This window comes from Lampris incognitus, chromosome 9 (genome assembly GCF_029633865.1).
Source record: "Lampris incognitus isolate fLamInc1 chromosome 9, fLamInc1.hap2, whole genome shotgun sequence".
Lineage (NCBI taxonomy): Eukaryota > Metazoa > Chordata > Actinopteri > Lampriformes > Lampridae > Lampris > Lampris incognitus.
The window spans coordinates 17,729,013-17,753,330 of record NC_079219.1 but is presented as its reverse complement, the minus strand read 5'-3'; the positions used below and the strand labels follow the sequence as shown (position 1 = coordinate 17,753,330).

At 43.3% G+C, this 24,318-nt stretch overlaps 1 protein-coding gene across 1 annotated transcript in view; it reads right to left on the bottom strand.

The window, feature by feature from the left end:
- col14a1a (collagen, type XIV, alpha 1a) overlaps positions 1-24,318 on the bottom strand; it is a 241,910-nt gene that overhangs the window by 119,633 nt on the left and 97,959 nt on the right. The window contains exons 5-17 of the mRNA XM_056286930.1: positions 17,539-17,694; positions 17,131-17,250; positions 16,195-16,359; positions 15,099-15,263; positions 14,554-14,711; positions 12,650-12,779; positions 11,374-11,519; positions 11,027-11,156; positions 10,623-10,762; positions 9,638-9,764; positions 7,012-7,151; positions 2,240-2,372; positions 1,316-1,351 (exon numbers count right to left, since the gene is read on the bottom strand). Of these exons, the coding sequence (XP_056142905.1) occupies positions 1,316-1,351; positions 2,240-2,372; positions 7,012-7,151; positions 9,638-9,764; positions 10,623-10,762; positions 11,027-11,156; positions 11,374-11,519; positions 12,650-12,779; positions 14,554-14,711; positions 15,099-15,263; positions 16,195-16,359; positions 17,131-17,250; positions 17,539-17,694 (1,746 nt within the window). The remainder of the gene's footprint in view (positions 1-1,315; positions 1,352-2,239; positions 2,373-7,011; positions 7,152-9,637; positions 9,765-10,622; positions 10,763-11,026; positions 11,157-11,373; positions 11,520-12,649; positions 12,780-14,553; positions 14,712-15,098; positions 15,264-16,194; positions 16,360-17,130; positions 17,251-17,538; positions 17,695-24,318) is intronic.

Genomic DNA, 24,318 nt, shown 5'->3' with positions numbered 1-24,318 from the left:
CATAAAACATTTACATAAAAACAATCATAATAGATACATACTGCCAGAAAAGTGTCCACAATCTGTATATGTGAGTAGTTGTAGTGGTGTGAAACTGAGCCGTATATAGTGTTATAGCGTTATGACCGTCAAGATGCGCTGCCATCTTTTTTAGAGTGCCATCTCCACATGACTTTTAAATAGAGCAAACGTGCTCTTTCAAAGTTTCCACAGTTGCGCATGTGGCCGTAAACAAAGGACACATGTCATTTCTGAGACGTGAGGGATTTATAGAGCAGCGAGTTGAGAAAGTGCTCCGGCTCGATTTGCTGTAGTCTGCTCCCGAGGCAAAACACAATCCAGATGGCCTCCAGGTCGCCTCAGCAATAATGAAGTTAAAGCCAGGAGTTCTGGATAAAGCTGGCTTGGTGAATATAACGCTTAAAAAAAACATGCGAGTTGCCTGTACCCCAGATTCTGTTTATTTCTCAAATAAGAGTGCAGAAGTGTACTCTGCTTCACAACGCACTCACTTTTTCAAATATAGTAAAGACAGGAACAACATAATAGTATGATACTGAATACTTAAAATACTTGTACTGACGCCTTTCACCCTGAATAGTTATGTTAGTAATAGTACTGACAATGCAGAATGTGGAGCTATTTTGAGTCCTCAGCAATTCTCTTTTGGTTCCTGAAACTACTAAATGAGCAACATCAGACCGAACACTTGCACGCTAGCGGGACTTGTAGTTGTTCTCTGGCAAACTAAGAAAGTACTGGCAACCTCTAGGCTCTCCCATAACTCAATGTCATTTAAATGACACTTTGAAGAAAGACGCTGTGGCTGGAACCCGGATTAGACTTTAGCCTGTCTTAGTTTATGGATCGTTTTCAAGAAACTCACAGCTCAGCCTAAATCCAGTCAGATGCACGATCAAACTCGCTTAAAGCTACAGCAAAAAAGGGTTTAACCCATATTTCAAAAAGAAAAAGACAAATGGGGAGAGCGTGGAGACAGAGAACTACCGCATTTCGAATTGCAGTTTTTACTCCGACATGACACAGCAGATACGGAGAGAGATGCTGATCCACATGACCCAGCAGATGTCTGTGCTTATTTAGCCATTTAGTGTTGCACGGCAGGATTTCAGCGCAGGTATTTGAAATGTTGAGTGGTCCAAATTCATCCACTCAGGTGATTATACTGATAAAACACACTTCATCATGCAGAAGGGGATGCTTTCAACTTCTTCACCACTGCAACACCGGATTGATGTTTGTTTGTTTTTTTCTTTTACGGTGTGCTGGTAAAAACAACAAGAGCACTTCTCACCTGGGGTAGTTGTAGCAACTGTAGTTGTCCTGGCCACGGGGGAAATACAAAGAGAAAGATGTGAAAAAATACTGATGAGATAATGGATTTTCTCCCCATAAGACTAGCTTGGATCAGTACAATTGGTCTCACAATGCAGCGATCTTAAACTTCAGAAATGCGGGCGTCGGGGTGGCGTGGTGGTCTATTCAGTTGCATACCAACACTGAGATCGCCAGTTCGAATCCCCGTGTTATCTCCGGCTTGGTCGGGTGTCCCTACAGATACAATTGGCCGTGTCTGCGGGTGGGAAGCCGAATGTGGGTATGTGTCCTGGTCGCTGCACTAGCGCTTCCTCTGGTCGGGCAGGGTGCCTGTTCAGCGGGGAGGGTGAACTGGGGGGAGTAGCGTGATCCTCCCACGTGCTACGTCCCCCTGGTGAAACTCCTCACTGTCAGGTGAAAAGAAGCGGCTAGCAACTCCACATGTATCAGAGGAGGCATGGGGTAGTCTGCAGCCCTCCCCGGATTGGCAGAGGGGGTGGAGCAGCGACTGGGATGGCTCAGAAAATGGGGTAATTGGCCAAGTACAACTGGCGAGAAGGGGGGGGGGGATCCAAAAATTCAAAAAGAAAAAAAAATTCAGAAATGCAAATTCAGCAACGCAAATTACAAGTCTCTTGTGTAGTGAGAACACTGGCAGTCCACACACACACACACACACACACACACACACACACACACACACACACACACACTTCTTTTTGTGCCTTTTATAGTATTTTCCAGTCACACTTAGATTTCTGGTTAAGCACTGATTAATAAATTGAATGGGCAGCTCGGGTTGGACAGATGTACTTATCTGAATGGGATGTTTGTTCACTAACCGAAGCGACAGCTCTTGTTAATAACACACGGGATAAATAATGAGACAGCAGAGTCTTACATGTGGTCTCTATAACAGAGATGGTGTCACTCTCTGACTTGTCTTTGAACGTGGCCGAGAGCAGGACTTCATACTCCGTGGAGGGGCTGAGACCCGTCAGCCGATAGCTGTTGTCAGTGTTGCTCAAAACCACCTAGAAGGCAAACAGAAAGCCAAAAAAAAATCCTCATTTTGTTTTTCACTTGACAGTAAAAGCTCTTCCTTCCAAAAACAAGTCAACTTTTGAAAAAAAAAAGAGAATCTTTTCATTAATGGCTGTTTGTTTTGGACTCAGCTGTTTAACCCATTGAAAACTACAATATCAATGCAGCATTGTGGCTAGCACAGAAAATCTCAGCAATACATAACACAGTTACTACCAAAATGTAAAAAGCAAGAACGGGAAACAAACAAAAATGAACGTCAATATGTTGAAAAAAATAAAAATGAAAAATAACAACTGATATAATTGTCTTTGATTGATGTGCCATCATTTGCTACAAGTATTCAAAAGTATGTGGTGCTCAGTGAGACACAAATTAATTTTAATTAAAAAAAATCAAACTGCAATTGCTGGCATTGTGTATTTTATAAGGTCTGTAATAGTTTTAGACTATTTAGCTTTTGCACCTTGAACATACATATTTTTATATCGTTACATGTAACACACACACACACACACACACATATATACGTATATACACACACACACACACACACACAGTAGCAGAGGTACCTGGCGTTACCAGGGCAAAATGTTCTCGCCAAAACAACCAACACGATCTGATCTTTACAACATAATAAATGATGAAATATGATATGATACATGTGATAAACAAATGTCCAATAAACTAATCTTATAAATGAAAATGATCAAATGTCATAATTTTCAATCCATTCATCAAGCTTCTTTGCCAATGTGTGTATTAATCGCCGCAAATCCGCCGCTGCCACAAAATAAACTCAATTTTGCAAATAAATCAAAATTTTTACTTGGTTTTTGAAATCTTTTTCAAACTGTGCAATCCTTGGAAAGTGCTGATTCTAAAGATACCTTTCTTTTTGTTCTACAGTGAGTATTTCTGGAGAGTTAAGTGAACATACAAACATACACTCTTGCTTTATATATATATATATATATATATATATATATATATATATATATATATATATATATATATAAGGGAGATGTTCATTAACTGAGAAAGTATTACAGCATAGTTCCTGCCATTTTCATTAGGTAAATATACTACAAGATATTTGTAGTCATTGGTGAGGCTACTGGATAATGAAGAGTGATAAAGCTAGCAGCATTGTGCTATGTATAATTAGATTATGATTTTTACACAGCGTTGATGAATGCTCGATTCTGATTGGTCAATTTTTTAGCAAAAGAAATAAAATAATTTTAAATCAATATGTTGGGTCAAATTATTGATGTCTTTAGTAAGTAACCATGTAATAAGTGGAACAATGTACACGGACACCCAGTTTAAACCCCGACAGGGTCATGCAGGACCCCAACACGAAATGGAAGGGTCTTGCATGACCCTCAGGGTTTATTTCACAATAATGACCAGCTCGCTGTACATTACCCCTTATGTAATATAAAATATAAGTGATTGAACGTATAACCCTCCAACTAGAAGGGTGGTCTCTCTCCCCAGAAAGACTCCCTGCAGTTTGTGTTATCGGGTTGAAAAATCCTTTTTAAAATCTTAATTTTTTTTTTTTACTTCTGATATTTTGTTATAGCACTCTATGTACAGGGCTCTCTCCATAAAAGTGCAATATTTTTCCAAAACATTATCCCAAATAAGGGAAATATGAAAGTCGCAGAAAGTGCGTAAAATACAACTGGCTTGTGAATGGCATCCACTATAATAGAAATCACAATGACTCCAAGTTTGAAAAGAAACATCAAAACGCAAAAATAATAATTAAAATTATTTACTGTGCTCGTGAATATTTAGATTAACAATGTTGTATATCATAAACAACTCTAAAAGATTAATCTGTGTATGTCCGTTTGTGGTGTGTAATCTCCTTTAAGGTAAAGCTGGTAAGGGTATTCAGTACAGGGTTTTTATACGTGTGTGTATTTCCTCTCTGCTACTTGATTTTCCCAGCACACCTTTAACTCTGGAGTGTTATTTTCAGCTCTGGTGATTCTCAACTGAACACAAACACACACAAACACACACACACATACACACACGTGCCTGATGGCTCCATCACCGCTTTCCAGCTGAGTCTAAACTCTGGATAAGTAACAATTCCTTGGCCATTCATTTTTACATTTATGCAGTCAGCCTTTATTTACATCCAACGACACCTGAGTTTTACCACCATTGCACCCAATTGTGTTGCTAAAGGTAGTATATGCCTGTGAACAGAGAAAAGGTAGTTTTGATTTGTTTTTTTGGACATAATGGGCCTCATGCATCAATCGTACAAATGTGTCCTTACACACCCATGGAATATTTTAGCCCTGGAGTTTGTCTCAAAGACCAGTGTGCAACCTGGGTAAACCTGAATTTAAAAGCCAACTGACTGATGTCTTTGCAAGCCTGGATGATTGCTTGTTGCAAAAGGTAGACAATAGATGTTAGTGGGAATGAATTACAAATAACCATCAGGCTTTGCTACTGACTGTCAGACAATCTTGAGAGCTAAAAAAAATCCCACGAGTGTGTAACAACAAATCTGTACATACGGATGCCTGATGAATGAGGCCCATAGAGAATACTTCCTGTATTTTCTTTTTCTCTGAACTTTCCCCGGGCATACAGATTTTACCAGCTCTTTCCATGGATAAACAGAGTGGATGTATAGTGGATACACAACAATTTGTTTCTCTGCCCACAACATCCAACACTTGGACATAGTCCAGTTTAAACTTTGATATGTTTTGTATATTCATGTTAATTTTCTGAGTATACCCTAATCGCACGAGCATGCGTCGTGATATTGTAAAGTAACACTCCCCATTTGTTCTGCTGTCATATTTGAGCAGAATTTAAGCAGTAGACCAAGTTTATACTGTTATATCAAATTAAGTTTTTTCAACCTACAACCTCCCTATAATATCGCTTTCACTAAAAGGGAAAGGCATCACAACGCCTCGTTGCATCCTCTACATCCATTTAGCTGTCACAGCTGGAATTTATCAAAGACAGGCACAACGTGACTGTCGACCTGCAAACTGCAAGCAAATGGGCATGGGGGTAATTGTGGGAAAGGTCTGACGCTGCGTGTGTTACGGGCACCCCTGCCATTTTAATTTTGGAAGGGAGGAGTCGGTTAAAAGCACAGATTCCTCAGCAGGTTTAATCTCCCTAACCACTTTCTGCGGTCTCGGACTGGAAAATGAGGAACTAATACAAAAGTCCAAATAAAACTCAAAAAAACCACATTGCAAAAGAAAAGCCGGCAGAATTAGCTGTTCATCCTGGTAGTTTTGTTTTATGAAGAAAATGTTCATAACCTTTATGTCTTCTTCTAACTTTGAGAAAGTAGCTCACACACTCCCTTCATTTAATCCTGTATTTACGGCTGTAATCCCCTCTGACATTCCTTAAGCCACAAACTGCTTTCTCGTCTCTAACAAGAAACAAACCTTTTGTTTTTGTTTTTTGCCCCCCCCCCCCGCTTTTTCTTCTCAATTGTACTTGGCCAATTACCCCACTCTTCTGAGCCATCCCAGTCGCTGCTCCACCCCCCCGTGCTGAGCCGGGGAGGGCTGCAGACTACCACATGCCTCCTCCGATACATGTTGAGTCACCAGCTGCTTCTTTTCACCTGACAGTGAGGAGTTTCACCAGGGGGATGTAGTGCATGGGAGAATCACGTTATTCCCACCAGCTCCCCCTCTCCCCAAGCATGCGCCCCAACCGACCAGAGGAGGCGCTAGTGTAGTGACCAGGACACATACCCATATATGGCTTCCCGCCCGCAGACACGGCCAATTGTGTCCATAGGGACGCCCAACCAAGCCAGAGGTAACACGGGGATTCAAACCGGCAATCCCCATGGTCATAGGCAACGGAATAGACCATTACGCTACCCGGACGCCCAGAAATGAACCTTTTTGACTAAAACTAAGAGGGGCAAACACATGAAATCACTCCCACTGCGGATGCTTTACAACATTCAGTTGAATTTCCCGCTGGTTTTGAGGACTTTCAATTATGTTTAGATAAGCTAACAATAAATGACTTTCCTTACTGAACTTTTAACTTCCTGTGTATAGAAGCACAGCCTAAAGTCTAACACTCTGTGTTTTTGACTGCATTAAAGTCGAGATTGAGGACTAAACATGCCTCATATTTGTCAGAAAACCAACTTGTCACCAGAGCTAGTCTCTCTAACCTAGCAATTATATCTATCACATAGCATACTATACAGTAATTAATAATTGTTTGTTGTAGTTTGATGTTTTTCATATATTTTATTTCATATTGTGTTTTGTTCATCTATTATAGCAAATATATACATTTATGGTGAACACTTAGTTGAGTATGCTACTAATGGTATGTTATGAAAACAACAATTCTATATCTTTCTGTATCCATACTGTTTATTGCTTGTTCCTTATCATCTCATTCCTAAATTTCAAATTTCTACAATGAAATACAGTTTACTAACACTGCCCATTGTCTTATTTCTTGCCAGTGACCAACCGCCGAAATACTTCAATATTTACGGATTCACACAAAATGAGCCTGCAGGAATTACACATCCCTTAAAACAGCACAGAGTAACACATCTTTCCATGGGGGTTAAGTGCCTACTTCTTTGACATCGCCCCCAGCGTATGGTGTCCAGGAGAGCTTGTAGAGGACAATGTCATCGGCTGAGTGATCCCAGCTGACCCGGAAGCTGTCTGCAGTGATATCACTGGTGTGCATGTTGAGAGGACCAGGTACTGGAGCTGAGAGAGAGAGACAGAGAGAGACAGAGAGAGCGAGAGAGAGAGAGAGATGACAGATGAGCGATGGACAGATAAAATGTCGTTCTGAAACAACAATTATCCCTCCTGACCATACTGCCACGAGGGGTTGCGTTATAATTACTCACGATCCATCAGTGTGATGGACAAGGTTGTAAAAATTCTGTCATAGTTTATTTTTACGCATCATCATATTTGTTTTCATATTTACCGATATTACATTTTACATTGCATTTGTGCAAGTGCGAATTATGATGTTTAATGCCGACACGACGATAGGTCTTACAAGCGTTGTGCTTGAAAAAAAAACATTTAAATTTATTATCTCCGCCAGGGCATAGGTAGCATGGAGGGGATTATGAGTTTCGTCGCGAGTGTGTGTGTGTGTGTGTGTGTGTATTTATCTCTCCGCAGCTAATCTCGCAAACTACTGGACCTAGCAGCCTAAAATCTTTTGTGCACAGTTATGACTGGACTGTATGATGAAGAACCTCTCGTGGGTTATGGCAGTTAAAAACCTAACCTCAACCTAGTGCTTACCTTAACCTAACCTCAACTAAACACTAATCAAACCTAACACTTAGCTTAATCTAATTGTAATCGATAGCTGACCTGTTTCCATTGGGGGAAACTGCTATCAGATAGTTCGATATAACACTGACAAGTAGCATCCAGTGTCACTGCGAATCGTTGATCTGAACTGGCCAGAGATAAATACAAGAAAGCTATTTTTGGTGAAGTAGAGATGACATTCTCACAAGTGCTTTTTTACATGTTTTTACACCTCCTATTCATGCAAATTAGTAGTAAATGTTTGCATGTCAAAATAACTCAGATATTAAGGTTAAAGAACTGCAGGGAGAGTGTGTATATTGGGAACAACGGGCCTCCAGAGTAGTGAGCTTTTGTTTTCGGGATAACGAGCTGTTGGACAAATGGGCTTTCAGTCCAATGGGACATTTTCGGACTATTGGGGTGTCGGAATAATGGGCCGTCAGAAATATGGACAGTCCCGAAAATCTATCACCAGAGCAGCCATTCGCCTTCATTCATTGTGTATCATGATAACCACAACGGTTAACCACATTTGATGTCTTTTAAATAAGGGTTTTGACATTACGATAGCTTAATCTCCGTCATTTTATATTAGACTTAGTCGCTTTCGTGTGAGGGTCCGCCTAGGAGGCTCAACAAGTTTTATTAGATTTTTAGCTTGAGCGCTGCATATTAAAAACTATTTTTCCCCATATTTCCTGTTCAATCAACTTGGGCGCTGCACACAAGTCTTATATTGGCAGGAAAAACACTGTTTTTTTCTGTCCGTGTGTGCATGTATTTCCCTTCCCCCAATAGGCGAAAAAAGCATTCGTTTGTCGCCAAGTTCGAACACCGGAGAAGGGGGGAGCTATGTACGCCTGGCAGAGATCTCCTCTAGTTCATACTTGAATCTCATGTGTGCAAGTCAGCAATACTGAATGCACATTTTAAATGCTAACAGCCTAACAGCAAAACAACTTTCCATGACCTCGGCTACCACTTGATAATGCTTTAGCCAAGATGGGTGGGGCTACTTGTACACAATTTTTGAAAGTAACTATAAATTTCACCGTGTGAAATTCACTCCACTCCACTCCACTCCACTCCAGGGTGTCTGCTCTGTAATTGCCAGCAGTAAGTCAGAGTTTTCTCAGAAAGCAAACAAAATGGATTCCCTATGTTAATTCCACAAAAATGACAGATGCAGTTTGTAATTACCCAGCAATGCTTTTAAAATTCAGTAAATGACAGAAATGCTCAGTAACCTCTGACTATCACCAGATATTGCGCGCCCTACAATATTGGTGCAGAAGAAGACAACTGACCTAGATTATGTTAGCTCACATTGCATTCTGGTATAAACTGGGGGCACCAAACTGTAATTTCAGGGAGTTTTTACCCATCGGTCTGGTCAGCTGACCTACAGGTTTACCAGAAGATGCTGTGCATTAACATCTACAGCACCTGCCTGCGTGAAGTTGAGTAGTCGCTTAGTAGAAAGGCAACGCTTTTCGCTGATTCGGCTGTAAAGCTGTGGAGCTTTTGCCTGCAGGGATATTCCTAAAAATCAATATCTGTTAGTGGGAATGAATGGTCAGGGACAGTGGAATGACCTGTTAATGTGTTAATGTGACTGGGCTATTATGCTGAGGTGTAAATGAGATTGGCAGACAGCCAGCACAGTCGAGGGTTAGTGGGGGTAATAAAACTCAACACTGTTTAGCTCAGAGTTGGCCAGGCCCCCTAACAGAGTGAAGTGATACATGGTCGAGTTTTGCCAAATAAAAATGAACAGAGAAATCATCGCCTTCAACAGAGACCTAGGTCAATTTATAGAGAAACAGAGCCAATAACAGTAGAAAATAAAAAAAAACAATGAGCTTCTCTCTCTCTATATATATCAAGTTAGTAAAATAGTAATGGGATCTTACTGGTTGTGAATCCATCTGTGAGTGGTTCTGATTGACCCTCATCATAAATGGCATAGATGGCCACTGAGTACTCCATCAGAGAAGTCAGCTCACTGAGGTCATGGGAGCTCACAGGACCCACCTCCATCTACAAGACACATTTACAAAACACACACACACACACACACACACACTCACACACATTAGTATACACACCATAACAATGTATATACTGTATATACCTTGTGTTCATTTGCAGTTGTCTGGTTAATACAGCTGCATGTCTGAGCATTTGTGTTTATTGTTTATGATAAAACAATAATTTTTTCTTCATAAAGAATGCGTTGGTGCTGGGTGCCCAGGGCATTTGAAATAATAAATAAAAAGTCATAATATGACCAGCTCTAATTAGCTTCTAATTAACAAAAGGATACACTTCTAACAAGTGTGTGAAGTTGGATCTGCAGGTGTTTCAGGAACAGGAAGTGCTATCTTGAGCATCAAGAGCTCAATGGACACAGGCTCTGGTTTTCAGTGGGGGTTACAGGGCTTACATTCAAGCACAAACAAATGCACCTACCGACACGTACACACAAAAACACACAGACTTGTACATGCACACAGGCACACACAGGGTGACTCTGGGTAATTGCAATATCTGAATACTGACACAAAGTATTACGTATGAGTCTTCATATTTAATATTCATTTCGGTTTGACCTTTTTCATGATTAAATGGGCAAATACCATCATCAATCTTATCTCATACTTCATCTTCCCCTCTTGTTTTCAGCTCACATCCCTCTCACCTTACAGATATGAGGAGACACTCAAGCTCAGCTGCCATGTCACACACTATGTTTATCACTGTAATGATGTACTGAAATAAAACACACACACACACACACACACACACACACACACACACACACACACACACACACACACACACACACATATACAGATGCACTCCGCATTTGTTTTAACACACAAACACAAAACACACCTCCCAAGTTTCCAGTCCATCTGTCTTCACCCACACTATACGGTAACCTTTGACCCCTTTGGGGGCAGGATCCCAGCTAATATGGGCAGAGTTATGAGTGATGTCTGAAAACTGCAGGTTTCTGGGAGGGCTCAGTGGCACTAAGGATAAAAAAACAACCGAGATATTTTATTAGTGTATGGTTTTGTTTAAATAACACCATTTGTGTGTGCGTGTCTGTGTGTGCAGGCACCTGCATGTATCTGCTGTCTTTCCCAAACAGTCTATTTCTGACCAACAACATGTGTTTTGTTGTAGTGACAACAGACAGTCTCAGGCAGACGATTCACAAGTCCTTTGAAATGTGTGTGTGTGCGTCTGCATGAATGAGCGTGTGAACCTGTGCATTCTTTTGCATCACTCACATGTAGTTTCCTGGTGAGTAACAGGATCACTGGCCTCCTCGCCGTACATGGCATAGACAGTGACGGCGTACTCGGTGTCGGGGATTAACCCCTCAAGTTCCAACTCTGTAACCGACTCTCTTACTTTTATCTGATGGGAAGAAGACACACACACACACACACACACACACACACACACACACACACACACACACACACACACACACATATACATATATTGGTCAATTTGGTGATTTGACCCATGCCTCTAAACAGTCCTATCAAAAAAAAAAAAAAAAAAAAAAAAAAAAAAAGAGGTTCGGTTACTGAATGTGTATTTGTTCTTCCTGTCTGTCTTTGTTTCTTGCCTCCTTCTCCTCCGAAGCGCTATCCTCAGTGAGCGGTGCGTACAGCAGCATGTAGCCAGACACTCCCTCCACACTGTCCCAGCTTGCTCTCATGGTGCTGTGGCTTACATCAAAGAGCTGGAGGCCAGTCACTGTAGGGAGGGCCACTAGGAACACACACACACACACACACACATGTGCGCATGCAAGGAAAAGAGAGCACACACCACAATCTGCTGTGTAAATAATTCTTCAAATATCTTAGAAAACCAACTCAGTGTTTGTGCGTAACTACACAATGTAAAATGTGAAACATACTTCCTGGTAAACTCGGCAGGTAGCAGGTTTTAACCTGCTTTAAAAAAGATTCATTTGTCAGACACCTTTATTTTCTCATTGGTAAATACAGTATCTAATCTGTTCAATTCATCCGCTTCTGCTCTACTGCACAGACACTGTAGTGTTGTAATATTTACAAGCAGTGTTTATATGTGAGCCGTTTTATTTTGCATTAGACTCACTTCTTTTGTTACTGTAACTGTTACCGTCGAGCTCCAAATAAAATGTTACTGGTTTGGAGCCGAACCTGAATGTTACACCATTTGTGTACCAACTATTCAGATTTAGCACTGCTAGCTGCAGACAAAGGCCACCATCACAAGCCAAGTTTGTTGTGCGAGAGACTTTTTCCACTGGCAGGGCAAATAACATGTCAATACCATACTGGACCGAGTTGTTCCTCTCTATAACTCATTTTCACCATACACTTTTGGTTCACTAAAAGGTTTACTGGAGAAGGCATGAGATGTGTTTACCATAATTTCTCTGAGAAAGTCTTGGTCAGATTATACAATGAAGTAGTAAAAACACATATTGCACAATTTTACTAACGTGCGTGCAAAAGGAAATAACCACTAATGAGGAATATGGTAAGACCCCTAGTAATAAAACAAGTACTGAAAAATGTCTGCAATACATACACACGTTGTTTGTGGGATGCTTTTATCCAAACAATCTTACCATATAATGAGTGTGCAGATTTTCATCCTAAACTGCTACAGCAGCACTCGAGCTATTAACACTGCTTACTGGTTTGTGTGACCTACTGAGCTCAAGGACGCACACTTACCGGTGGTGTCCGTTGTATATAGTGTCTTGATAGAGAAGCTGATTTACAAATCATACAGAGATTGCTTATCAAAACTATCAGTGTAAGCATGTGTGCATTACTGTCAGTTAGTGTGTTTTCGTGTTGGTGTGCATCCATGTGTTTGATTGTGTTACTCAAAAGACTTACATGTTGTTTCTGATCCTCTCAAGGCTTCACTTGCCTCACTGGTGTACACAGCAAACACAGCCACTTGGTACTCTGTCTGAGAGCTGAGGTGCTGTAACATCACCGAGGTCTCACTGCCATCCACCACAGCCTGGAGGGAGGGAGGGGTGAGCAATAATTTCAGGGTGAGAAAGGGTAGGAAGGGGGAAGACAAAGAGCCACATATGTAGAAGTGGCAAGGAAAGGAAAAGAAAGAAAGAACTACTTTGACTCAAGAAAGGTGGGGAAACAAAACTGACCACTGAATGGGAAAAATTAACCCAGGAGAGAAAAACAGCGATAAACAAAATAACTGAAATAATAAAGGAAATGACCTTTGCTGAAGTGATGCACACGTCTCCTTCTCACCAGAACAATCTGTACCCCATTAACCTAGCAGACCAAGAGTTTTTAACCATTTCGGCCGTAAAACACTGGAAAAATCAAACGGGTGGCTGGATTTGAGCATCTTTTATAAGTGTACCTCTATAACCTGTATCCACCTAGTCTGCTGCAGGAGAGATGGTGCGAGGAAAGGAGGAAGGTGATGGCAAGGAGGGAGATATGGGTGAATGTGGAGGTAGGGGTGAGAAGAAGGAGAGGAGGGAGGCATTCATGGATAAATTGGTTCATGGATGAGTGGATAAGTGCAGGTGTGACTAGATGGATGGATGGATTGAGGGATGGATGATATGACCTAAACTTGAGGCACACCTGAGCTCACTCCATTAAAATGTGTGTGTGCCAGGACACGGTGGTATAAAGGACAGGCTAAGAAATACCAACACACGGTGGGGTATACATGTTCCAGCAACATAACTATTTATTTCTACAACATAGTATCATCGGTAAGGTAAACCTAGTCTGTCACATGACGGTCCTCAGTAATACCTCAATAGATTGGCACTGAGCTATAATTTGTGTTTCTGTTCATCTGTCATGACCAGCAAACATAATTATGCTAACTCAAACTCTGTCTCCACTTTCATAAGACCATTAAATGCTGACGGATGTCCAGAGGGTTTGTGTATATATCTGCAGCTTAAGGGCACTACAGTCATTATTAATCATATCCTCCTGTCTGCGGTGCACATGCACAAATAGTGGACAGGGAGATTTCTAATTTTACTCATTTCCCTTCTCCCAACATCCAGAGCTGACTAACTTCAACAATCCGCCGAACCATTACTAAGCACCACTATGAATACAAATACCTATTCATATCTAATTCCCCTCCTCAGGCTGGCCAACAGACATTAATTCAGTGGATTCAATACAGCAAACTGTGTAGTAGTGTTTCCTATAGCATATGTCACAGTGCTTCCCATCCTAGGTTTCCATATCCAAACTAATGAAGACTGCTATAATGAATGTATTTCCCCCCCCCTTTTTCTCCCCAATTGTACTTGGCCAATTATCCCACTGTTCTGAGTCATCCCGGTCACTGCTCCACCCCCTTTGCCAATCCAGGTAGCGCTGCAGACTACCACATGCCCCCTCCGATACATGTGAAGTCACCAGCTGCTTCTTTTCACCTGACAGTGAGGAGTTTCGCCAGGGGGACGTAGCGTGTGGGAGGATCACACTATTCCCCCCAGTTTCCCCCTCCCCACTGAACAGGTGCCCCGACCGACCAGAGGAGGCGCTAGTGCAGTGATCAGGACACATACCCACATCCGGCTTCCCACCCGCAGACATGGCCAATTGTGTCTGCAGGGATGCCCAACCAAGCTGGAGGTAACACGGGGATTCGAACTTGCGATCCCCGTGTAGATAGGCAACGGAATAGATCGCTACGCTACCCGGACACCCTTAATGAATGTACTTTAAGTACATTCATTATAGCAGCATTCTCAACAGTCACAATATCAAAGTGCAGTTTTTACCTCATCTGGTTTGCCTCCCTGAGCAGGGTAATAAACCACTCTGTATTTCTCTACATTTCCGGGGGCATGGCTCCATGAGACCTGGAAACTCCTGGCTGTGACATCTGACGTCAGCAGGTCAGAGGGTGGGCCTATCTCTATCTCCTCTTCTGTATGTCCTGGTTCAAAAGCAGAACATGAAAAGGATGTACCAAGAGAAAAAACAAAGGGGAGAGAGATTGTGTGAAATAGCTCCCATATGTAAACTCTGAAGAAGAAAAGGTCACTGGAGGACAGCCTCCTGGAGGAGCTGACTTAGGAACTGGGTGATGAAACATACTGAAAGCATTAGGCTTGATGTTTTTATGAGGTTCTGAAACTAGACACAATTTTTTACTTTTGCTTTAAAGCCACAACTCAAAATGACCACACTGCAAAGTACTCTGACCTTTTTAAGGGAGCTTAAGTCGGCTACAGTAATTGTGAGAGATGATGTTACAAAGTGGTAGTCAACATTATCTGCAAACCCCCCCCCCCTCTCTCTGCATGCATCCATCAGTTCTTACTCAGTTTGATGTCCTTGTCTTGCTGCTCCACCTGCTCACACACTATCTTGGTCAGTCCCTCCACTATGGAGCTCATAATACTGAAGTCGGCCACATTGTAGACGTGAGTTTCATCAGGCTCTGAGGCGATGGAACGCAACTCGTTCTCATCAGCATTCTTCACACCTGTGAGAGGATAAAGAAAGTCACTGGCAATAGTACATTCAAAGGCACGCCATTTTCTGTTTCTTACCCCATGCATGGGCCCGGGCGCTAAGTAGGTTCACACATGGCAAAAGAAGGCATATATTTTAACACGTCGGAGTCTAACAGTGTGAGACTTTGGGCCATGGCCTGAAAACCTTTTAGACAGCCTGCTTTGTTCCTGCCAGGGTTTTATATCTCAATCCCATTTTAGCCATCCTAGAATGGAATATTTTCATCACATATTAGGACTTAAGTGTACCTACTACCTAGTGAAGAGGTCAGAAATGTCAAAGCTACAAAACAATAAAAATGAAAATAAGAACGCACACCATCTACGACTAAGGTGTTAACTCGTGCTCATTCTTATATGTGCCAGATTTACAGTGACAAAATGAGATTTTTAACTCACTTTGGCACAGGCCTAATCCTTTGGAAATGGAATCGGATTTCCCCCAACACGATCACATTTGTGACAGAAAAGTAAAACCTTTTCTTTTTTTTTGCTTCTGTACTGACTTTATGACTCATTAAATTATATCTCTTACTCATTCTGAGTCATCCTAACATGTCAAGCTAAAATAATGGACACACAATGAGACCAACACAGCAGGCGCCGCAGCACTTTGAGCCAGTGTTACTCATTAGTTTCCATGATCTTCCCATTGGCTCATAACTGCGTGCATATTTACATACAGATGCAGTAAGAGCAACAGCACATGCATATGTGGATTCTTAATGTGCACTGCATGCATTATGCCCGTGTGTCTGTTCATCGTTGGATGCACGTGAACACCTGCAGATTTGCATGCAGATTTGTACAACTTCACGGTTGCCGGCTTGCGTATGTATGCCTTCAGTGTCTAGGTGTGTCCCAGCAGGTGCATGCACAGGCTTGCTTTTGCTTTCTCACCAACAGCAAACAGCTCGACCCCAGACGCTCGCAAACTCTCAGCAGCGGGTACGACGTCATCCTGGGACTTCCCATCCGTGACGAGAATCCCAATTTTGGGAATGCCGCTCCTTGATCCAGACTCCGGCTTGTAACTGTTCTCCATGATATAGGTCAATGCAAGGCCTAAAGAGAGAGGAGGATGGAAGAGATGAAAGGGAGAAGGACCATGGTGGGAGGAGAGGAGTGACAGAGATCAATGAGGGGGAAGAAAATAAAAACTGAGAGATCAAGTTAGAGGAGTAAGACTCTACATGAATACATGAACATTTCCTAACAGCCTCTCCTGCACCTCATTTGGAACAGATGAAACCAATAGTCAATTGTGATGACCAGTGACATAAACTGAAGCAGTAGTAGTAGTAGTGACATAAACCTAAGCAAGTGTCCAAAGGAATTGAATCAAGTGCAACTGGACTTGGTTATATATCCGTGAAGATGTTTCGCCTCTCATCCAAGAGGCTTCATCAGTTCGTGCCTTTCTGACTAGACCAAGCTAGTCTGACTGGCTGGTAATTAAACTCAGATATTTAGCCTCTTTGGAGTCGTTATCAGAGCTATAGATGTCAATGGCTCTTTTGTGTTCCGATGTTTAGCAACGACAGTTGTTATCAGAGCTGTTGAGGTCAATGGCTCTTTTGTGTTCCGATGTTTAGCAATGACAGTTGTTGGAGGTGTTAGTTTCGACTTTGTTATCCATGAAGACGAAGGACAGAGGCAAAGACAGAGGCGAAACGTCTTCACGGATATATAACCAAGTCCAGTCGCACTTGATTCAATTCCTTTGGATAACTATGACCTGGATGAATGAGAACATTCACAGACTAAGCGAGTGTCAGTGAAACAAAACAAGTACTCACACCAAGTCACAGGTAAAAAACAAGGCATTTGTAATACCTGTAAGAGTGTTTCCTCCTTTGTAGGGAAGGTTTTTGACAGCATCAAGAACAGCCTCTTTAGTGGTGAAGGCATTAAGATGCCACTCTATCCTGGGATCACCACTGTACTGGGCCAGTCCTATGAACATGGGCACATGTGCATCAAATATGTTTTTTTTAATAGTAGTATGTCATTTATTACTCACTCAAATATAGCTTTTTAAGAAAAATGGTGGCAGCAAAAAACTACCATGGCAAAATGTTCCCCATGTTTTTCGCCAAAGTCAAATCTTTGTTTCAGATCACTACATGAAGTGGCTGTATCGACATGTGCAGTACTGATAATATCCGTAGTCAACATTCGCCGAAAACACTGGTGTCCTGTAATACCCATGTGGACCCTGGGAGAAGACTAGGTGGGACTCACCTATTCGCGTCTTGTCGATGCCGACTTCAAAGGCGTTGACCAAGTTTTCCAGGAACAACCGGACCAGCCGGAAGTTGATCCGTCCAATACTCCAGGACCCGTCCACCAAGATGACTATATCTGCTATGGCCTGGGTGTGACACACAAACGGATCTACTAAGAGAAGAAAAGAGAAGAGAAGAGAAGAGAAGAGAAGAGAAGAGAAGAGAAGAGAAGAGAAGAGAAGAGAAGAGAAGAGAAGAGAAGAGAAGAGAAGAGAAGAGAAGAGAAGTTAAACGAATATTGCTAAATAAATCATCCTTTTATAATTAGAAATGAAGGTAAGCAGTGCAAAGGGTGATGAAGTGGGGGAGAGTGGGAGGTAAAAGTAGCAATTAAAGAGAAGAAAGGTTAAAGGGCTTAAAGTCTTTGGGAATGTTATATTACTTCAGATGTGCCATCAGACAACCCTTTGAAAATACAACAAATTACTGAAAATATTATATATATTTTTCCCATTTGTTTTTTTATAACAGCCTGAACAACAAACAGTTCAAGTCTGTGTGTTTTAGATTGCCTTTATTGAACACAACACACACACTTAAGCCACAGAGCTGTACAATGTGATGGTACATTTAGCACAAGTGAAAAGCAGGCAGCGTGTATGAAGCATTATGTATTTCCATCTGGCTATGCGATGAATTGGTGACCTGGCCATTTACGATGGCCCTTCCCTCCACCCGAAATGCTGGCGTAGGGTTAGATAGCGTTTGGAGGACTATTACCCTGGATTTCTGTGTGCTAACCAATACAGCAAACTCAATCCCTCCATTCATCCATTCATTTTTCCTCACATGCTCACTCCTTGTCAGAGTCATAGGGGGCTGAAGCCTATCTTTTCCACCTGTTTTTTTTTAAGCCAGTGTAACCCACATGATTACATGTACCCTGTGACGTATGTAAGTTACACGAGTAGCCTCTAGGAGGCACACGAGCTACAGAGTTTAAACCATGCAAACAACCGTCGACAATAGAGAAGAGAAATACAGATATTTAGAAATACGGACAACTTTGACTATGGATACTGTAATATTTGCTAGTAATATTTGATTTGCTAATGTCCCTTACGGCTTTCCGTAGCGCCACAACAAAGTCACGTGATGTACGTAACAACGTCAGTCGGAATCCGGTCGGTGAATAAACACCCAGCACGAGAGAAGTCGTCCTTGCTTTATTAATGTTATAAGTTAACATAGCCAGAGGGCACAGAACATTACATGGTGTCAGAGTAGCGGAGTTTAAATACCCAATATGGATTCGTACGGCGTTCCAGCTCCACGGATGGACTGGGAATCGGCGAACTTACCTGAAGCATGGAGACGATTTCGGCAAACAACGGAGCTAATGTTCAAGGGCCCCCTGCGCGGGAAGAACGAAGAGGAGAAATGCAGCTACCTCCTGCTCTGGATAGGGGAAAAAGGGCGCGATGTGCACAACACTTGGACACTCAGCGGAGAACAAGCCAAGAAGCTAGAAACGTACTACGATAAGTACACTGAGTACATCACCCCCAAAGCAAACCCGATTTATGCCAGATATAAATTTCATGAAAAGATGCAGGGAGAGAGTGAATCCTTCGAACGATTTGTAACTGAGCTAAAGCTCCTAGTCAAAGACTGTGGCTACCCAAATGCCGACGAGATGGTCAGGGACCGCATCGTGTTTGCCACCAACTCACCCAGAGTGAGAGAAAAGCTACTTAGCCAGGGAGCTGAGCTAACGCTAGAAAAGGCCATAGATGTAGCCCGCTCACACGAGCTAGCAAAGCAACAGCTAACGTTTATGGGCCAGGGCAGCACACATGAAACGGTGCACGCAATAGGCAGAAAGACTTACAAACCGAACGCACCCAAAGCAGCTAACGCTAACTTCAGACAAAGGGAGGGTAACGTTAGCACCGCCGCTAGGGCGTGTAGCTATTGTGGAGGGCTACACGGCGCTAAAGCCACTTGCCCAGCTAAGGGTAAACAATGCATTAAATGCAAGAAGCTCAATCATTTTGCTAAAGTATGCAAGTCTAGCTCCCAGGGACAGACAAAGTACTACCGCGGCACAGTACATGCCGTCGGAGAGAACCCAGAAGAGTACACCACTGACAGAGAGCAGGAAGAACTGTACTTCGACAACATTACAGTGGAGAGCACCGCTGTGGGAGAACAGACAGAGCTGTACATAGACTGCATCTCAATAGAGAACAACGGAAAAAGCAACGAGCAGGCTTACGTAGAGGTTGGAATTGGCACACCTCCACAGAAGGTAAAGTTTAAACTAGACACTGGGGCACAGGCCAATACTATTCCCACCAACCTTTTCCAGGCGCTGTTCAAAAATGTGACACTGAAACCAGCAATACACAGACTCACTGAATATGGAGGAGGCGCGCTGAGCGTGAAAGGCACATGCAAACTCAAATGTAAGTACAGAGACAATGCAATGATGCTGGACTTTTACGTCATTGACACAAACGCCCCACCAGTCATGGCAATGAAAACATGCCGTGACCTAAACTTGGTAAAAATAGTGATGGCTGTGAGCGAGGAAAACAATGTCACATCACAGAGCATAATGGATGAGTATGCAGATGTTTTCCAGGGAATAGGAGAGTTCCCAGGTGAGTGCACCTTCCGCGTCACACCAGATGCAACGCCGGTCGTCTGCCCGCCACGCAGAATCCCCATCGCCCTACGCAGCAAACTGAGGGACGAGCTTGACAGCATGGAGAAAGGCGGCATAATCTGTAAGGTAACAGAACCCACAGAATGGGTGAACGCACTCGTCATTGTTGAGAAGCCAAAGACAGGCAAACTTAGAGTGTGTTTAGACCCCAGAGCTCTTAAAGTGATACAACGACCTCACTACCCCCTCCCCACGCTGGAGGACGCCACCACAAAGCTTGCTGGAGCTGAGTACTTTAGCGTGTTAGACGCGCGGTCAGGCTATTGGGCCATCAAACTGAGCACTGAATCCTCAATGTTGACGACATTTAACACAGTGTTTGGCAGGTATCGTTTCCTCAGACTGCCATTCGGAATCGTGTCCGCTCAAGACGAGTTCCAGAGACGCGTGGATGAAACATATGAAGGATTGGACGGTGTGACGGCCATAGTGGACGATATACTAGTGTTCGGCAAGACTAAAGAGGAACATGACCAGCGTCTCAGAGCGATGCTGAAGCGCACAAGGGAGCGAGGGGTGCGGCTCAACCCCGACAAGTGTCACATATGCGTGTCCGAGGTAAGCTACTTCGGCCACACGCTCTCACACGAAGGCATCAAACCAGACCCACACAAGGTGAAGGCGGTCAAGGACATGCAACCCCCACAGAACAAAGCAGAGCTGGAGACAGTCCTCGGCATGATCAACTACCTCGCCAGATTTGCTCCACACCTCTCACAGATAAACTCACCCCTCAGACAGCTTCTGAAACAGGACAGTGAGTTTGTGTGGGATGCAGTCCACGACAAGGCGTTCCAAGAGATGAAGAATCTCATTACACAGCACCCAGGTCCAGTACTCTCATATTTCGACCCGCAGAAAGAGCTGCGACTCCAAGTGGATGCATCCAAAAGTGGCCTTGGGGCTGTCATGCTCCAAGATGGCAAACCAATTGCCTATGCGTCCAAGTCACTCAACAGCACTGAAGAAAACTACGCACAGATAGAGAAGGAGCTCTACGCTGTGGTCTTCGGCTGCAAGAGGTTCCACGAGTACATGTATGGACGAAAAGTGATTGTGGAGTCAGACCACAAGCCTCTGGAGGCAATATTAAAAAAGCCACTGGCAGCAGCACCACCCCGGCTGCAACGGATGATCCTGGCGCTCCAAAAATACGACATCCAAATCATCCACCGCCCCGGTAAGGACATACCGGTGGCCGACACACTGTCACGCAAGTCAATAGAACACCACGACAGTGACCTACAGGAAGGGATGGAGGCCCAAGTGCACACAGTCCTCAGCAACATCCCTGTGAGCGACACAAGACTCACAGAAATCAAGCAGGAAACAGCGCAAGATCCACAGCTCACCGCACTCAGACGAGCCACACTCACTGGCTGGCCAGACACAAAGAAAAAGTGCCCGCCCAGCATCCAGGAATACTGGAACCACAGAGCAGAAATCTCAGAAATGGACGGTATCCTGTTCAAAGGTGAGAGAATCATTGTCCCCCAAAAGCTTCGCAAGGACATGATACAGCGCATCCATGCCAGCCACCTTGGCGTGGAAAAAAGCAAATGCCGAGCAAGAGACTTACTGTTCTGGCCTGGCATGGGGAAACAGAGCGAGGATGCGGTAGCAGACTGCAGCATATGCCAAGAACGGCGCAGCGCAAATGCAAAGGAACCAATGATGTCACACGCCATACCCGAGCGGCCGTGGCAAGTGATAGGCACAGACCTATTCACATGGAACTCACAGGACTTCATAGTCACTGTGGACTACTACTCCAGATTCTTCGAGCTAGAAAGACTTTACAGCTGCACCTCATCTGCCGTCATCATGAAGCTGAAAGCAGCAATGGCTCGACACGGAATCCCCGAGACTATCATCAGCGACAACGGTCCGTGCTACAGCTCTGGTGAGTTCCGCAACTTCTCACAGACATGGGGTTTCTCACACACCACCACAAGCCCCCACTACCCACAGAGCAACGGCCTCTCCGAGAAGACTGTCCAGACGGCCAAACGCATCCTGGACAAAGCCAAAGCTGAGAACAAAGACCCCTACATGAGCTTACTGGAGTATCGCAACACACCGGTGGACAACCTGAAATCACCGGCACAGCTACTGATGAGTCGGAGGCTGCGGTCCATTCTCCCATCAACAGCAAAACACCTGCAGCCACAGATCGCCAGTCAGGAGGATGTTCACAAAAGGAGAGAGGTATGTCAACAGCGCCAGCAGGCATACTACAACCGAACAGCCAAACCTCTGCCCCACCTGCCCGCAGGCACACCAATCCGCTTCCGGCAGGAGGATGGATCCTGGAGACCTGCAACTGTGGAAAGACCAGCGAACACAGAGAGGAGCTACCACATCCAAACCAAAGAAGGTCAGATCTACCAACGCAACCGTCAACACCTGCGACAAAGCAGAGTGAACACTCACACTACACACACACACACTTCACAGCAGACTGTTACCAGCGCTAACAACAACACACAAGCCCATCAGCAAGAGCATGCTGAACCTCCAGACACGAACAATCAGCGACAACCAGACACACAGCCTGGTTACACCACGAGGTCAGGTCGCACGATCAAACCAAGACAAATCCTTGACTTATGAATGTTAAAAAAAGAGAATTTTACACCAACCTGTACTATACCTGCTATGTTTTGAAAAGAAATATTTACAGCGTTCACTTACCTTGTGTACCTACCTGCTGTTTGCAGTTACCAGTAATGAAATGAAAAAAAAGATGAAATGTTATTACGGTGTCACATTTAGACAGTGAAGGAAATGTTTTACACTACTTTGTTGCAGTCCAGTTATATAAGAGTTCCACTTTCATATTCTTTCTTATTAAGATTGTATTCGCTTATAAACGTGCTCAACGTGGTCTGTATCTCTGCAGAGAAAGCAGCACTTTTCAGAAAAAGGGAGATGTAATATTTGCTAGTAATATTTGATTTGCTAATGTCCCTTACGGCTTTCCGTAGCGCCACAACAAAGTCACGTGATGTACGTAACAACGTCAGTCGGAATCCGGTCGGTGAATAAACACCCAGCACGAGAGAAGTCGTCCTTGCTTTATTAATGTTATAAGTTAACATAGCCAGAGGGCACAGATCATTACAGATACCTGAATTATTGATATTTGAACTACGGATATTTGAGCTACAGGACATTTGAACTACGACAAAAAAGATCCCTCCCACGAAGCTTCCTTGGTGAGCCGCTAGCCAAAGCTAAAAAGTAAACAGCTTTCTGTGTTCCATGTAATCATAGCCATTTACGTAGGATATCTTGATTTTATCCAAAGACAGATGATCTCCCGTTGAAGGAAGAAGGAAGACTCTTTTCTCTTGTGTTTTGTACGCTGCTGGAATCCTGGTGAGATAAGAGTTTAAAATCTTGAAATCTAAAGACTGACAATTTTCCATTGGTTGCTAAGCTAAGCTAACCCAGCTAAAACGTATATCTATGATCCTTAGCAGTTCCCATATGATTCAGAGCTTTAAAACCAGTCAGGACACCCGGTCCATAGGGTTTATTTGATGTAGGAATGATAGACATTTTAATATAATAATATGCTTGTTGTTAGAAAAAACTGTAAGCTCCAGTCGCCACTAGCCACCGAGCCAACTCGGGCTACATGGCATGCATGGAACCCATAGCAGCCAGCTAGACGTGAATTCACGTTGATAGTGCCACAGCCTGGCTGCGATGACATTGTTTTTAACTGTTCTTACAGCAATAGGCAGTTGTCATTCAGCCGCATATTAGTTATATGTAGGAAATGATTTAATTCTGAGAATTGACTCTAGATTTGGGTATTTTTATTTTGTTTGTAATTGTTTGATAGAGATTGCAATTAATAATGAATCTGTACAATTTTGTGCAGACTGGTTTTTTTAGTACCCCGAACAACCCCCCTTGCTACACCGTTTGGAACCCTTGGATACCCCCTTTGGATTGCCCCCATCATCGCCCTGGATTTGGATTCATCATCATCGCCTCTACATTAACTTGCCCCTGTGATTGTGGTAGGATCTGGACATTGCACCTTGCACAGAT